Source organism: Xenopus tropicalis, chromosome 10 (assembly GCF_000004195.4).
Source record: "Xenopus tropicalis strain Nigerian chromosome 10, UCB_Xtro_10.0, whole genome shotgun sequence".
In the NCBI taxonomy this organism is placed as follows: Eukaryota; Metazoa; Chordata; class Amphibia; order Anura; family Pipidae; genus Xenopus; species Xenopus tropicalis.
Window position 1 is genome coordinate 4,298,733 of NC_030686.2, and position 17,586 is coordinate 4,316,318.

At 48.1% G+C, this 17,586-nt stretch overlaps 1 protein-coding gene across 3 annotated transcripts in view; it reads left to right on the plus strand.

Moving 5' to 3' along the window:
* The window catches only part of cdh4 (cadherin 4), a 338,730-nt gene that overhangs the window by 299,044 nt on the left and 22,100 nt on the right, over nt 1-17,586 (plus strand). For all 3 annotated transcript variants that reach the window (XM_031893969.1, XM_031893970.1, NM_001123479.1), the window contains 3 exon segments: nt 3,664-3,819; nt 11,638-11,782; nt 15,882-16,054. In XM_031893969.1, the coding sequence (XP_031749829.1) occupies nt 3,664-3,819; nt 11,638-11,782; nt 15,882-16,054 (474 nt within the window).

The window sequence follows — 17,586 nt, forward strand, 5'->3', positions numbered from 1 at the left end:
GCATTGGTCAAGGCTTTATGGGGGCATGGTCAAGGCATAATGGGACATTGGTCAAGGCTTTATGGGGGCATGGTCAAGGCATAATGGGACATGGTCAAGGCAAAGTATGGTCAAGGCATAATGAGGCATAATCAAGGCATAATGGGACATGGTCATGGTGTAATGGGCCATTGTCAAGGCATAATGGGACATGATTAAGGGATAATGAGGCATGATCAAGGCGTAATGGGACATGGTCAAGGCGTAATGGGATATGGTCAAGGCGTAATGGGACATGGTCATAGCGTAATGGGACATGGTCATGGCATAATGGGACATGGTCAAGGCGTAATGGAGAATGCTCAAGGTGTAATGGGGAATGGTCAAGGTATAATAGGGTATGGTCAAGGCATAATGGGGAATGATAGAGATATAATGGAGCATGGTCAAGGTGTAACAAGGAATGGCCAAGGCATAGTGGGACCTGGTTCATAGCGTAATTAGGAATGACCAAGGTGTAGTGGGGCATGATCAATGTGTAACGGGGCATGGCCAAAGCTTAATGGGTCATGGTCAAGACACAGCTGAGATATAAAACTTCTGGGAAGGTGCATCTGCCTATGTGCCAGAGGGGTAACTATTTGGGATGTAATGAGAATCCAGTCAGTCAGCGACGGCAACATCCCAAGGTCACCGCTAATCACGCGGACTCCAGGAGCCATAAGTACCAATTCCAACTATAACTCTTATCTCTGTGCCGTCGGACGCTCTTAATGTGGATTAAACTGTGGCTTGGCATTTATTTTGCTCCCCTAATGGAGACATGTCTTCTACACCGGTGAGGAATCGTCTTATTACACCGCGCGCCCAGGTACGGCCTTTATGTGGTTTTAATGAGACGCCCTTCATTAATCTCGGATTCCACCGAAAAAGATAACACCGAGACCTTCGCTGTTATTTAAAGCTGTCACGCGTGTTCTCTATACATTATAGGTTCAATTATATCTCTCTCTTTCCTTCCCGGGTAATGGGCTATGCTTTGTGAGTGCGTCAGCTCAGGAGACAGATGAGTCCTTCTGGGTGACCTTGAGGCCATGGTGGTGGAGATCCAAGGAGACGAGAGTTGGGATCAGGGAGAAAGTAAGCCTATTAGACGAGTGGGTTAGGGGGGGGGAGTTCAGTAATGAACCAAGGAAGGGAAATCACATTAAGCAGAGCAGGTTCTCGAGTAAATGTGCTCGTTATCGGTTCCTTTTCTAGAGATGACGAGTCCAAGCAGGACCAGGAGATGGGGGCTGTCATGCAAACATTACCGTCTCCTGGAAATAATCGTGTTTGTTGACTTCCCCCCGAGTTCTTCCTCTCAATTCTCCCCACGACTGTGGGGTTCGTCAAGCTCGGTGTCACTTTGTGTCACCGCTGCATCTTCCTTTTCTTTTTTTTTTTTGTTTACCTGCCAGAGGTCCTCCTAGATGTCTCCATCTCATGGGACTCAAGGCAGTTGATTATTTTCGGGCCTCATTTTCTCTCCCGACGCCCGGGAGAAGCTGTTTTGACTTCCCAAGGAGAAACCCCCGAGTTCTTCCTCTCAATTTTCCCCGCGCCTGTGGGGTTCGTCAGGCTCGGTGTCACTTTGTGTCACCGCTGCACCTTCATTTTATTTTTTTGTTTACCTGCCGGAGGTCCTCCTAGATGTCTCCATCTCATGGGACTCAAGGCAGTTGATTATTTTCCGGGCCTCATTTTCTCTCCCGGCGCCCGGGGGAAGCTGTTTGGGTGCCAAGTTGGGATCTCGAGAGATGTCAGACTTCCCCTTAATTTAAAGGTACGGGGGGCTGAATGAAGGGACGTCGCTGTCGCTTCCCAAAGGCGACTTTGTAATCTTCAAATTCAAACTCATTTGGGAAAATTGGTTCATTTTAGAGAAAGTTATAGTCACTTTTCACCTTGCCCGGGATAGTGCACCATGTGACATTACCTACTTCCTTCCTCTCAAGAACAGCATTTCAGTCTTGCTTTATGGCACGAATAATAACACTTGGGGCTCATTTACACCCAAGGGGGTGCCTTGTTTCTTGTTCCTATGCTACAGCTGTGAGTATCTCTCAATAGATACTCAAGGATTAGCTGCTAGTAGTCTAGGAACATCTAGGGAACCAAGGTTAAAGGGGATATTCACCTTTAAATTAACTTTTAGTATTATATAGACCAGGGGTGGGCAACTTTTTGGCTCAGGGGCCACATTGACTTACAGACGGGCCGGGCCAGCGTTACGCCATTTCCGCTCATCAGTCTCCAGACGCCAAGTCTCATGTGATGAGACTTGCGGAGTCGGCGGGCCGGACTCAAAAGACCAACAGGCCGGACATGGCCCGTGGGCCGTAGTTTGCCCACCCCTAATGTAGAGAGTGTGCTATTCTGAGTTAGTTTGCAATTGGTCTTGATTTTTTATTATTAGCCGTTTTTGAACTATTTTGCTTTTGGGTTCCGCAGCTCTCCATTTTGGAATTTCCGGAGCTATCTAGTTGCTAGGGTCCAATTCAACCTAGCAACCAGACAGTGCTTTGAAATAGTTACAGGAATATGAATAGTCGATGACATAAACTGGAAGATAAGTTATAAAAAGTAACAACGATAATATTGTAGCCTCACAGGGCAATAGATTTTGGCTGCCGGGGTCAGTGACCCCCATTTGTAAGCTGGGAAGGGTCAAAAGAAAAAGGCAAATAATTAAAAAACTATAACAAATAAAAAATGACCCAATAGAGAGTCAGTGAACCCTCATGTGAAAGTCTTATACAGGTTTGCAGCACTGCTGCCCGGAGAGGGTTAACGTAAGAGAGCGAAGATAAGTGAGACCTTTTCCTCGCGCCGTCAGTCGTCCAGAACCAACCGGCCTCCATAGAACGTGAAATGACTAATTTGCCTCTCCGTCGACTGTGAAACATAGGAAAGAACTTTCTATTATAATCTGCAGCGTGAGATTGCGCTTCCGCGTCTCCGAAAAGTCTAAAGTAGGAGAAGCGGCTGCTTTTATTTTCTACTTTGGTTAGAAATGCTGAGGGCGTTCAGGGGGCTGTTCCTGCTGAATTGTGCTTAGTACAGGGGAATCCCTATGTGCCATAGTTTTATGGTATCTCTCTGTACAGGCTATGGGCAAACTTAGGGGGCTGTTCCTGCTGAATTGTGCTTAGTACAGGGGAATCCCTATGTGCCATAGTTTTATGGTATCTCTCTGTACAGGCTATGAGCAAACTTAGGGGCTGTTCCTGCTGAATTGTGCTTAGTACAGGGGATCCCTATGTGCCATAGTTTATGGTATCTCTCTAACAGGCTATGGCAAACTTAGGGGGCTGTTCCTGCTGAATTGTGCATAGTACAGGGGAATCCCTATGTGCCATAGTTTTATGGTATCTCTCTGTACAGGCTATGAGCAAACTTAGGGGGCTGTTCCTGCTGAATTGTGCTTAGTACAGGGGAATCCCTATGTGCCATAGTTTTATGGTATCTCTCTGTACAGGCTATGAGCAAACTTAGGGGGCTGTTCCTGCTGAATTGTGCTTAGTACAGGGGAATCCCTATGTGCCATAGTTTTATGGTATCTCTCTGTACAGGCTATGAGCAAACTTAGGGGGCTGTTCCTGCTGAATTGTGCTAATACCCTGCTGTCTCTCCTCCTTTCAGATTCGCTCTGACAAAGACCGGGAGAGTATGATCCGTTACAGCATCACCGGAGTCGGGGCAGACCAGCCCCCCATGGAGATTTTCAGCATAGACCCCATTTCTGGGCGTATGTATGTGACCAGACCCCTGGACCGGGAGGAGAGATCATCGTACCATGTGAGTGGAACCCCCCCCTGCGGCTGCAGCCATTATCCCTTACACCCAGAATATTAAACAAGGTATATTTGTCCTTTAAAAAGTGACTGGAATTGTAACCAAGCCCCCCAGTTATTCCTCGTATGAGCCAGGCAGCCATGAAATTAACAATTCAGCTTCTGGGGGTCTTGGAATTAATTGTGTTTTCTTCAGATTTGGCCTTAAATTTGATTAAAATGCAGCAACTTCATAACTAACAAATAAATGCAAATAAACAATGTGAAATAGAGAAAAGGAGATGGAAAAGCGAGCGGATCCGAGACTAATAACTGTATAATATATAGGCACCGATATACCCCCCATCTTTCCCCCAGCCCCCCCCCCCCCACTGTCACAGTGTAACCCCCATATCATATATGCACATAATGTAACTGTATAATATATAGGCACAGATATACCCCCCCATCTTTCCCCCCCCCCCCCACTGTCACAGTGTAACCCCATATCATATATGCACATAATGTAACTGTATAATATATAGGCACAGATATACCCCCCCATCTTTCCCCAGCCCCCCCCCACTGTCACAGTGTAACCCCCATATCATATATGCACATAATGTAACTGTATAATATATAGGCACAGATATACCCCCCATCTTTCCCCCCCCCCCCCCCACTGTCACAGTGTAACCCCCATATCATATATGCACATAATGTAACTGTATAATATATAGGCACCAATATACCCCCATCTTTCCCCCAGCCCCCCCCCCACTGTCACAGTGTAACCCCCATATCATATATGCACATAATGTAACTGTATAATATATAGGCACAGATATACCCCCCCATCTTTCCCCCCCCCCCCCCCACTGTCACAGTGTAACCCCCATATCATATATGCACATAATGTAACTGTATAATATATAGGCACAGATATACCCCCCATCTTTCCCCCAGCCCCCCCCCACTGTCACAGTGTAACCCCCATATCATAATATGCACATAATGTAACTGTATAATATATAGGCACAGATATACCCCCATCTTTCCCCCCCCCCCCCACTGTCACAGTGTAACCCCCATATCATATATGCACATAATGTAACTGTATAATATATAGGCACAGATATACCCCCCCATCTTTCCCCCAGCCCCCCCCCCCCCCCCACTGTCACAGTGTAACCCCCCATATCATATATGCACATAATGTAACTGTATAATATATAGGCACCGATATACCCCCCATCTTTCCCCCAGCCCCCCCACTGTCACAGTGTAACCCCATATCATATATGCACATAATGTAACTGTATAATATATAGGCACAGATATACCCCCATCTTTCCCCCAGCCCCCCCCCCCCCCACTGTCACAGTGTAACCCCATATCATATATGCACATAATGTAACTGTATAATATATAGGCACAGATATACCCCCATCTTTCCCCCAGCCCCCCCCCCCCCCCACTGTCACAGTGTAACCCCCATATCATATATGCACATAATGTAACTGTATAATATATAGGCACAGATATACCCCCATCTTTCCCCCAGCCCCCCCCCCCCCACTGTCACAGTGTAACCCCCATATCATATATGCACATAATGTAACTGTATAATATATAGGCACAGATATACCCCCCATCTTTCCCCCAGTCCCCCCCCCACTGTCACAGTGTAACCCCCATATCATATATGCACATAATGTAACTGTATAATATATAGGCACAGATATACCCCCCCATCTTTCCCCCAGCCCCCCCCCCCCCCACTGTCACAGTTGTAACCCCCATATCATATATGCACATAATGTAACTGTAATAAATATATAGGCACAGATATACCCCCCATCTTTCCCTCGCCCCCCCCCCCACTGTCACAGTGTAACCCCCATATCATATATGCACATAATGTAACTGTATAATATATAGGCACAGATATACCCCAATCTTTCCCCCAGCCCCCCCCCCCACTGTCACAGTGTAACCCCCATAATCATATATGCACATAATGTAACTGTATAATATATAGGCACAGATATACCCCCCATCTTTCCCCCAGCCCCCCCCCCACTGTCACAGTGTAACCCCATATCATATATGCACATAATGTAACTGTATAATATATAGGCACAGATATACCCCCCATCTTTCCCCCAGCCCCCCCCCCACTGTCACAGTGTAACCCCCATATCATATATGCACATAATGTAACTGTATAGATATATAGGCACAGATATACCCCCCCATCTTTCCCCCAGCCCCCCCCCCCCACTGTCACAGTGTAACCCCCATATCATATATGCACATAATGTAACTGTATAATATATAGGCACAGATATACCCCCCATCTTCCCCCAGCCCCCCCCCCACTGTCACAGTGTAACCCCATATCATATATGCACATAATGTAACTGTATAATATATAGGCACAGATATACCCCCCCATCTTTCCCCCAGCCCCCCCCCCCACTGTCACAGTGTAACCCCCATATCATATATGCACATAATGTAACTGTATAATATATAGGCACAGATATACCCCCCATCTTTCCCCCAGCCCCCCCCCCCACTGTCACAGTGTAACCCCCATATCATATATGCACATAATGTAACTGTATAATATATAGGCACAGATATACCCCCCCATCTTTCCCCCAGCCCCCCCCCCCCCACTGTCACAGTGTAACCCCCATATCATATATGCACATAATGTAACTGTATAATATATAGGCACAGATATACCCCCCATCTTTCCCCCAGCCCCCCCCCCCACTGTCACAGTGTAAACCCCCATATCATATATGCACATAATGTAACTGTATAATATATAGGCACAGATATACCCCCTCATCTTTCCCCCAGCCCCCCCCCCCCCCCCCCACTGTCACAGTGTAACCCCCATATCATATATGCACATAATGTAACTGTATAATATATAGGCACAGATATACCCCCCATCTTTCCCCCAGCCCCCCCCCCCACTGTCACAGTGTAACCCCCATATCATATATGCACATAATGTAACTGTATAATATATAGGCACAGATATACCCCCTCATCTTTCCCCAGCCCCCCCCCCCCCCCCACTGTCACAGTGTAACCCCCATATCATATATGCACATAATGTAACTGTATAATATATAGGCACAGATATACCCCCCATCTTTCCCCCAGCCCCCCCCCCACTGTCACAGTGTAACCCCCATATCATATATGCACATAATGTAACTGTATAATATATAGGCACAGATATACCCCCCATCTTTCCCCCAGCCCCCCCCCCCACTGTCACAGTGTAACCCCCATATCATATATGCACATAATGTAACTGTATAATATATAGGCACAGATATACCCCCCATCTTTCCCCCAGCCCCCCCCCCACTGTCACAGTGTAACCCCCATATCATATATGCACATAATGTAACTGTATAATATATAGGCACAGATATACCCCCCATCTTTCCCCCAGCCCCCCCCCCCCACTGTCACAGTGTAACCCCCATATCATATATGCACATAATGTAACTGTATAATATATAGGCACAGATATACCCCCATCTTTCCCCCAGCCCCCCCCCCCCCCACTGTCACAGTGTAACCCCCATATCATATATGCACATAATGTAACTGTATAATATATAGGCACAGATATACCCCCCATCTTTCCCCCCCCCACTGTCACAGTGTAACCCCCATATCATATAAGCACATAATGTAACTGTATAATATATAGGCACAGATATACCCCCATCTTTCCTCCAGCCCCCCCCCCCACTGTCACAGTGTAACCCCCATATCATATATGCACATAATGTAACTGTATAATATATAGGCACAGATATGCCCCCCCCCCCCACTGTCACAGTGTAACCCCCATATCATATATGCACATAATGTAACTGTATAATATATAGGCACAGATATACCCCCATCTTTCCCCCAGCCCCCCCCCCCCCCACTGTCACAGTGTAACCCCCATATCATATATGCACATAATGTAACTGTATAATATATAGGCACAGATATACCCCCATCTTTCCCTCCCCCCCCCCACTGTCACAGTGTAACCCCCATATCATATATGCACATAATGTAACTGTATAATATATAGGCACAGATATACCCCCCATCTTCCCCCCCCCCACTGTCACAGTGTAACCCCCATATCATATATGCACATAATGTAACTGTATAATATATAGGCACAGATATACCCCCCATCTTCCCCCCCCCACTGTCACAGTGTAACCCCCATATCATATATGCACATAATGTAACTGTATAATATATAGGCACAGATATACCCCCATCTTTCTCCCCCCACTGTCACAGTGTAACCCCCATATCATATATGCACATAATGTAACTGTATAATATATAGGCACAGATATACCCCCCATCTTTCCCCCAGCCCCCCCCACTGTCACAGTGTAACCCCCATATCATATATGCACATAATGTAACTGTATAATATATAGGCACAGATATACCCCCCATCTTTCCCCCAGCCCCCCCCCCCCACTGTCACAGTGTAACCCCCATATCATATATGCACATAATGTAACTGTATAATATATAGGCACAGATATACCTCCCCCCCCCCGTTTCTCTGACCAGTTACATAGTATAACACTACAGCACCACCTGCTGGTCAGATATAGAATAGCACAAATGAAATATTAATATCCCCCGAGTCCCTTTACCCCTGGGAGGGCTGATTCCCCCATAAACCTCCCTGTTGCTGCTGTTGGATAATTGATCCCACTCTCCTGCTTAGAGTCGCTCAGTGCGGTTTCTCCCATAAGGAAATTGCTGGCGGTGCAGATCGGCACAATACGATCCCCGGGGACTGACAACTCGGCAGTATTAGTGTTTCAGCAGAATTCCAAGCAATGTGGTGCCTAATGGTACAGAGATTTGGGCCCTGGTGCCATTAGTGTGTTATCTGTCTGATATATAAATCTGAGGGAAGGTAACAACGGCAGCAAAACCATCAAATATTCAGGCTGAGCAGGGTGCATTGTGGGACGGAATGAGGGCCCTGCCTGGAACCTCATCACTGTCGGCTGCAATAAGTTCCCTGTAAAGGAACACGATTCTCTGATTCTGTTTCCCTTAGACAGTACAGTATGGGGGTACAGCTTATTGTGTGCCCAGAGCATTCCTTCTCTGTATATTTGTATTTATACATATGGGTAGGAGGTGCCATAGTGTTTCCCTTAGACAGTACAGTATGGGGGTACAGCTTATTGTGTGCCCAGAACATTCCCTCTCTGTGTATTTGTATTTATACATATGGGTAGGAGGTGCCATAGTGTTTCCCTTAGACAGTACAGTATGGGGGTACAGCTTATTGTGTGCCCAGAACATTCCTTCTCTGTATATTTGTATTTATACATATGGGTAGGGGGTGCCATAGTGTTTCCCTTAGACAGTACAGTATGGGGGTACAGCTTATTGTGTGCCCAGAACATTCCCTCTCTGTATATTTGTATCTATGGGCTCCTATTCCCATTTATATATATATGTATGTACCTACCCCAGGACGGAGCAGAGGTATTTATGACTAAGGCAGAGAAGTATCACGGGGGGCTGTAACTGCACCCCCAAACCCCCCTATTACCCTGCATTAGATCCTCCTCTTACTGCATTGCAGTAATGACTTTTCCTGCTCATATTTCCTGCTCCGTCTCCCCCGGTGCCAGACATGTGGGAACATCTGTTTCGCCGCCAGAGGTGACAATAGCACCGTCTCCACCGGGGTGTCAATCAATTTCCGTCAGTGGAACATATGTTCCTTCAGAGTGTGCCCCCCCAATGTGCTTGTAAGGAGAATAAACCTCCAACTAAGCCGTGAAATAATGTGATTATTAATGAAAATACATTGTTTTCTGCTCATAAATCAGAGGTTTCACATCTGTGGCCCTGCAGCTCCTGTTTGACTACATTTCCCATCAGCCACCGGTACCTGGTAAACTTCAACTCCCAGCATCCTTTACTGTGGCTTATAGCCAGACCCACACACTTCATTTTTTATTTTGTTTGGTTTTTCCAGTTATTTAGATTTTAGTTCAGCATCTCTCCAATTTGGTTTTTCAGCCACTGTTGTGTTGCTAGGGTCTTATTTACCTTAGTAACCAGGTGGTTGTGTGTATGAGAGGCTCGTATATGAATAGATAAAGGACTGAATAGAAAGTATAAAAAAATACCAATAATAATGAAACTGGAGCCTCACAGAGCAATAGGGTTTGGCTGCCGGGGTCAGTGACCCCCATTTGAAAGCTGCAAAGAGGCAGAAGAAACGATGAAACTATAAAAAAAATAATCTTCCAAACATTTGACATTCAAAAGAGGGAAATTTAGGACACACCTGACCCCTACTGGCCATATTAAGGTACTTCAAGACCCCACCTACTTCTGGTAAGCTCCACCCCATATTTTTGGGGTGAATATGAATTCCACACCATCCTGCAGAAAATGCCACCAACTGGGAGGTAGGATGGTCCCTGCTTTTGATTGGACAGAGTTCCAGTTCAATTGTAAGGCTTATGGTAAGGGGGGAGAACCGTAGTACAGGCAGGGCATTTAGGTCGATTGGGGGCAGGGTATTTAGGCCAGGTGGAGGCAGGGCATTTAGGTCGATTGGGGGCAGGGTATTTAGGCCAGGTGGAGGCAGGGCATTTAGGCCGATTGGGGGCAGGGTATTTAGGCCAGGTGGAGGCAGGGCATTTAGGCCGGTTGGGGGCAGGGCATTTAGGCCAGGTGGAGGCAGGGTATTGAGGCCGGTTGGGGGCAGGGTATTTAGGCCGGTTGGGGGCAGGGTATTTAGGCCGGTTGGGGGCAGGGTATTTAGGCCGGTTGGGGGCAGGGTATTTAGGCCAGGTGGAGGCAGGGCATTTAGGCCGGTTGGGGGCAGGGTATTTAGGCCGGTTGGGGGCAGGGCATTTAGGCCAGGTGGAGGCAGGGTATTGAGGCCAGGTGGAGGCAGGGCATGTAGGCCAGTTAGGGGCAGGGCATGTAGGCCAGTTAGGGGCAGGGCATGTAGGCCAGTTAGGGGCAGGGCATGTAGGCCAGTTAGGGGCAGGGCATGTAGGCCAGTTAGGGGCAGGGCATGTAGGCCAGTTAGGGGCAGGGCATGTAGGCCAGTTAGGGGCAGGGCATGTAGGCCAGTTAGGGGCAGGGCATGTAGGCCAGTTAGGGGCAGGGCATGTAAGCCAGTTAGGGGCAGGGCATGTAGGCCAGTTAGGGGCAGGGCATGTAGGCCAGTTAGGGGCAGGGCATGTAGGCCGGTTGGAGGCAGGGCATTTAGGCTGGTTGAACGCAGGGCATTTAAGCCAGTTGGAGGTGGGGCATTTTGGCCAGTCTGAGGCAGGGCATTTAGGCCGGTTGGGGGCAGGGCACTTAGGCCGGTTGGAGGGGTAGTTTAGGCTGATGGGCCAGGCCGCTGGGTTATTCAGTGAGGGGGGTAGAGATGCTGCTGAGTGAATCACTTATTGCAGTTCGGGGCTTTGGATCCGGTCTCTAATGACCCGACAGATTGGGGGGCCCCAGGGGAGCTGAACCCCTCTGTCTATTCTTAGCTTCCTGCGGATATTTCAGGTCACGGCTCTGTCTCTGTTGTTGTTGAACAGCTGTCTCTGAGCACCTGAGCCCTCTCTCAGCCCTCGCTGCGCAGTCTCTATTTATGGCCACGTGTGACACACTGATCCCTGATCTCTGCAGTCTCTTTAACCCTCCGTGTTTCTCTCCATGTAAAGCCAATACCCCCCCCTCCCCAGTTTTCCTACATGGCCCCAAATTCAGTGGAATTCTGTGCTTCTCTCTCCAGCTCAGGGCCCACGCTGTCGATATGAACGGGAACAAGGTGGAGAATCCCATCGACCTTTCCATCTACGTTATCGACATGAACGACAACCGACCAGAATTCTCAAGTCCCATTTTCAATGGGTCAGTGGACGAAGTTTCCAAACCAGGTACCCGGTGCCTCTTCCTCCTCTTCCTCTCTAGGTGTAAAGATATAGTTTTATGGTATCTCTCTGTACCGGCTATGAGCAAAGGGGCAAGATGGAGACAGTAGGGCCAGATGGGGACAGTAGGGCAAGATGGAGACAGTAGGGCAAGATGGAGACAGAAGGGCAAGATGGAGCCAGCAGGGCAAGATGGGGACAGTAGGACAAGATGGAGACAGTAGGGCGAGATGGAGACAGTAGGACGAGATGGAGACAGTAGGGCAAGATGGGGACAGTAGGACAAGATGGAGACAGTAGGGCAAGATGGGGACAGTAGGACAAAATGGGGACAGTAGGACAAGATGGAGACAGTAGGGCGAGATGGAGACAGTAGGACGAGATGGAGACAGTAGGGCAAGATGGAGACAGTAGGACAAGATGGAGACAGTAGGGCAAGATGGGGACAGTAGGACAAGATGGAGACAGTAGGGCGAGATGGAGACAGTAGGACGAGATGGAGACAGTAGGGCAAGATGGGGACAGTAGGGCAAGATGGAGACAGTAGAGCAAGATGGAGACAGTAGGGCCAGATGCAGACAGTAGGGCAAGATGGAGACAGTAGGGCAAGATGGGGACAGTAGGGCAAAATGGAGACAGTAGGGCAAGATGGAGACAGTAGGACAAGATGGGGACAGTAGGACAAGATGGGGACAGTAGGGCAAGATGGAGACAGTAGAGCAAGATGGAGACAGTAGGGCCAGATGGAGACAGTAGGGCAAGATGGAGACAGTAGAGCAAGATGGAGACAGTAGGGCCAGATGGAGACAGTAGGGCAAGATGGAGACAGTAGGGCAAGATGGGAACAGTAGGGCAAAATGGAGACAGTAGGGCAAGATGGGGACAGTAGGACAAGATGGAGACAGTAGGGCAAAATGGGGACAGTAGGACAAGATGGAGACAGTAGGGCAAGATGGAGACAGTAGGACAAGATGGGGACAGTAGGGCAAAATGGAGACAGTAGGGCAAAATGGGGACAGTAGGACAAGATGGAGACAGTAGGGCAAGATGGAGACAGTAGGGCAAGATGGGGACAGTAGGGCAAGATGGGGACAGTAGGACAAGATGGAGACAGTAGGGCAAGATGGAGACAGTAGGGCAAGATGGAGACAGTAGGGCAAGATGGAGACAGTAGGGCAAGATGAAGACAGAAGGGAAAAATAAAAACAGTAGGACAAAATGGGGATATTATGACCCAATATTGGGCCCCAGAGCAGCAGTTTATGTAGGAAGAGGAGGGTTTAGCAGTTGCTGTAGGACAAGATGGGAAAAGCAAAGAAATTGGAAACAGTAATAATTTGTCACAGTGGGAGGGGCATTATTTCCTATGTAGATATCTATGGGCTGATGGCTGGGTGGCAGAGGGAGGCCCACATGGTTAAGGGGTTCAGCAGGCAGTTTGGCATTGGAATCAGAATTCCCCGGGCTCCTTCTAACAACATCAATCAGCAGAGCCTGGCACTCTTGGGTCCGGCCTCCATCCCATCCACAGCTGCCGGTGCAACACAAATACTGCCCCCGTGTCACTAGGGATCCATCTTGGGTGCAGGAGCTAACGCAATGATTAATTAATGAATCTGTTATGGGGCTTCCTTCCCAGAATAAATACGGCCCTTTGTGGCCCCCATAGAGAGCAGGGCCAAAGGCAGCCTCCTTATAGGCCTCTCTGCGGTTTGCCAGTTCCATTACCATCTCTCCGGGGTGATCGATGCCACAATAAAAGGCACAGATGGGGCCCGATACTTGAGAGTAATCTACGTATGAAGAATTTAAATCTTTAGCCTCGCTGATCTGAGCAGAAAGCCAATTATGGCTCTGGGTTTGTGTTGAAATGAAGCTGTAATTTGAGGCTTGGGAAATTAATCCTTTAAGACGCGCAGAAGCTGCTCAGATTCATAGGAAGTGCTGCCCTTCCAGGTCCTTTCATTTGCCGATTATACAATTAATCAAGAGGCGTTGAGCCCTCTCTCCTGGCACAAGGGGATTTCCGCTTGATCTGTGATTACAAGGCTGGGCTTCCAGGGTCTTATGACTGGAGCCCCCCCCCTTATACAAAACGTCTCTGCTCTGCCATCTTGGGTAGACTGAAGAATATGGTCCCTTTAATATACAATTCCAATTTAAGCCCCCAGTTCAGTTGACTAGTTCAGTTGTGTGGTCTTGGAAGAGTTCTTATTGTCCTAGACAAGTCCAGTCCAAGACAAGTACAACCAACACAAGACCTGAACAACAGGGCAGAAGGCCTAGATATGGACAAGTACAACCAACACAAGACCTGAACAACAGGGCAGAAGGCCAAGACAAGGACAAGTACAACCAACACAAGACCTAGAGCAACAGGGCAGAAGGCCAAGACAAGGACAAGTACAACCAACACAAGACCTGAACAACAGGGCAGAAGGCCTAGATAAGGACAAGTACAACCAACACAAGACCTGAACAACAGGGCAGAAGGCCTAAGACAAGGACATGTGCAACCAACACAAGACTTAGATAAACAGGACAGAAGGCCAAGACAAGGACATGTGCAACCAACACAAGACTTAGAGAAACAGGACAGAAGGCCAAGACAAGGACATGTGCAACCAACACAAGACTTAGAGAAACAGGACTGAAGGCCAAGACAAGGACACGTACAGCCAACACAAGGCCTAGAGCAACAGTACAGAAGGCCAAGGCCAAGGACGAGTACAACCAACACAAGACTTAGAGAAACAGGACAGAAGGCCAAGACAAGGACACGTACAGCCAACACAAGGCCAAGACAATGACACGTACAGCCAACACAAGACCAAGAGTAACAGGGCAGAAGGCCAAGACAAGTACAAGTGCAACCAGCACAAGACCAAAACAAGACACAAGTGTAATGGACCACAAGACAGGATCTAGTAAAACAAAGAAGGCCAAGACAAGGACAAGTACAACCAACAAATGACCTAGAGCAACAGGGCAGAAGGCCAAGACAAGGACAAGTACAACCAACACAAGACCTAGAGCAACAGTACAGAAGGCCAAGGCCAAGGACGAGTACAACCAACACAAGACTTAGATAAACAGGACAGAAGGCCAAGACAAGGACAAGTGCAACCAACACAAGACTTAGAGAAACAGGACAGAAGGCCAAGACAAGGACATGTGCAACCAACACAAGACTTAGAGAAACAGGACAGAAGGCCAAGACAAGGACACGTACAGCCAACACAAGGCCTAGAGCAACAGTACAGAAGGCCAAGGCCAAGGACGAGTACAACCAACACAAGACTTAGAGAAACAGGACAGAAGGCCAAGACAAGGACACGTACAGCCAACACAAGGCCAAGACAATGACACGTACAGCCAACACAAGACCAAGAGTAACAGGGCAGAAGGCCAAGACAAGTACAAGTGCAACCAGCACAAGACCAAAACAAGACACAAGTGTAATGGACCACAAGACAGGATCTAGTAAAACAAAGAATGGTGACACAATACTGAATCTAACAATGCACAAGACTGATTGGACCAACTCATTCAAGATCAAGACTGAAGACCAGCCTTAACACTGAGACCAGTTTTCCATGGGAAAGAATGATATGGGTGTATATAATGCAGGGGTACCCAGCATGCATCCTTCCACATAATAGGTAAAGGCAAGGCTCGGCTACCCTTGCCAATGGAAGGCAGGAGGTTCAAGGCCACCTTTTCTAGTTAGAGATGAGACCTAAGGGGTTCAAATCAAGAGTAAAACTGAGAGAGGGGCTTTATGAACCCAAAACTGAGCCAGAACCATGACAAGAAAATGGTAGGTGAGGAGAACTGATGATCTCAAACTACTGCCCTGTTTGTAGTATATCGCCTGGTCTTGGGAACGAAGCTATGAGTCCTTAATGTCCAAGACTAAGGCCATCTCATCTAGAGACCAATCCTGGCTCACTCCCAGTACCACAACATTGGTGTTGGTGTAAAACAATGTCCTCTTGGGATCTCGCCATCTCCTATTATAGATGTATAATGGTGATATGAATCTAGTTGAGAACCCTAGGTGGGACTTTTTAGTGATTGCTCCTCAATGCGTTCCTTTCCCCAGGGACCTATGTCATGACGGTGACGGCGCACGATGCCGACGACATCAACACGTCCAATGGGATCGTCATGTACCGCATCATGGCCCAGAGCCCGCAGAGTCCGTCCCAGGATATGTTTGTGATTCACAGCGAGACGGGCGTCATCAACACCGTGGCGGCTGGACTGGACCGAGAGGTGGGAGACTGTTCTACTGTCCCTCTGTCATCTCTCCATACATTGATCTCTGTCTAAATGTCTCTCGTTGGCCTGTTTGTCTGTCCCTATATCCATCTGCCTCTTTTATTTTCTTTCTAACCCATCATATCGGGCTTCCTACTAGTGATTCCAAGCCAAGAATCCTGCCCCCCGGTGGCACGAGAATGGCAGCAGAACCTACTTTCCCTTTTTTCTCACATATTTCCTCGCATTTCAGCATCACCAGAATGTGTCCAGTTATTCTATCATGCTTCGGGGTAATCAGTGCTTACAAATTACCTGGATAAACTCTGAGTATCACTCATGTATTATAAGGGATAATGTACCCCCTACTGTAAATGATAAGGATATTAGAAGTCACGGAGGGCCATGGAATGGCAGAGTGACATTATCTCTACATGTGTCAAATAGCTTTGGACAAATTAAGATCAATAAGCGTGTGAAGATAAGGTGTTGGCGGTTACGGACCGTGTAACTGTCACTCGGAATAACCAATTATAAAATATTTGCCGTTTGTTGATGCAGGTGATATCTCATATCCTTTATATAATATTTATAATGCCCCCAAGCACCCCTGCAAGAGGAGGAATCAAAGAGCCCAACAGAAGGGATAGTATTATACTAGAGAAGAGGCAGAATGTAAATCCTATGCGGCTGGGGGTTTGGGCTGGGGGCCGGGGGGGCTTGGAGCTGGGGGCCGGGGCTGGGGGACAGGGTTAGGGGTTGAACATTTGCCTTCAATACTCCATACAAAGCTTTATCTCGGCATTACAGTTCAGGAGGATGTTTTCTTGTTTCATTGTCTTGTTGATCACCTCATTATATCTGAAACTGCCATAAGGATAAGAAGGGATTTCTTTTCAAGGACTCCTGCAAGATGACAGGGGGAAGAGGAGACCAATGGGAGCGCGGTTAGCGCGTCCCGGGCAGCAAATGACACGAGGCTCGGGGGGCCGGGGGAAGAAAAGAGCCCGATAGAGCGGGGAGGATTGGAATCTGTCACTTTGAACAAAGAGCAAAGCTCATTCAGCTGGAGGATTCGCTATTATTCCCAGTACCCCCAGCCCATATCGGCCCACTGCCTTCCTGAGATTCTATCACCTTTATTGATCAGTTGGGCGGCCGACTGCCTTTGTTCCCCCACAAGCTGTCACTCAGCGGCTCCTGGTTTGGTCATTTGATGTTCCTCAAGGTCATTGGGAACATTCTCACTTTCTCTGCCTTTTCCTCCGTCCAACAAACTTGGGCTCGTTTACCAAGTGGCCCCCACCGGCCAGTGTTGCACCTGGTGCCCCTCTGCCCCTTAGCGCTCTCGCATCTCTGCCCAGTCTCGCCAGACCCCCCCACTGTGTTTCCCTACAAATCTAGGTCCCTCAAGCAGAAGTTCTAAACGAATGGGCCCAGGGTGGCCCTAGGCAACATGGTTGGCCACCTCACCCCTGCACCCCACAGTGTAATCACAAGTGGGGGCCTACCCCTTGTTCTGACCCTGAATGGGCCTCACTATACAC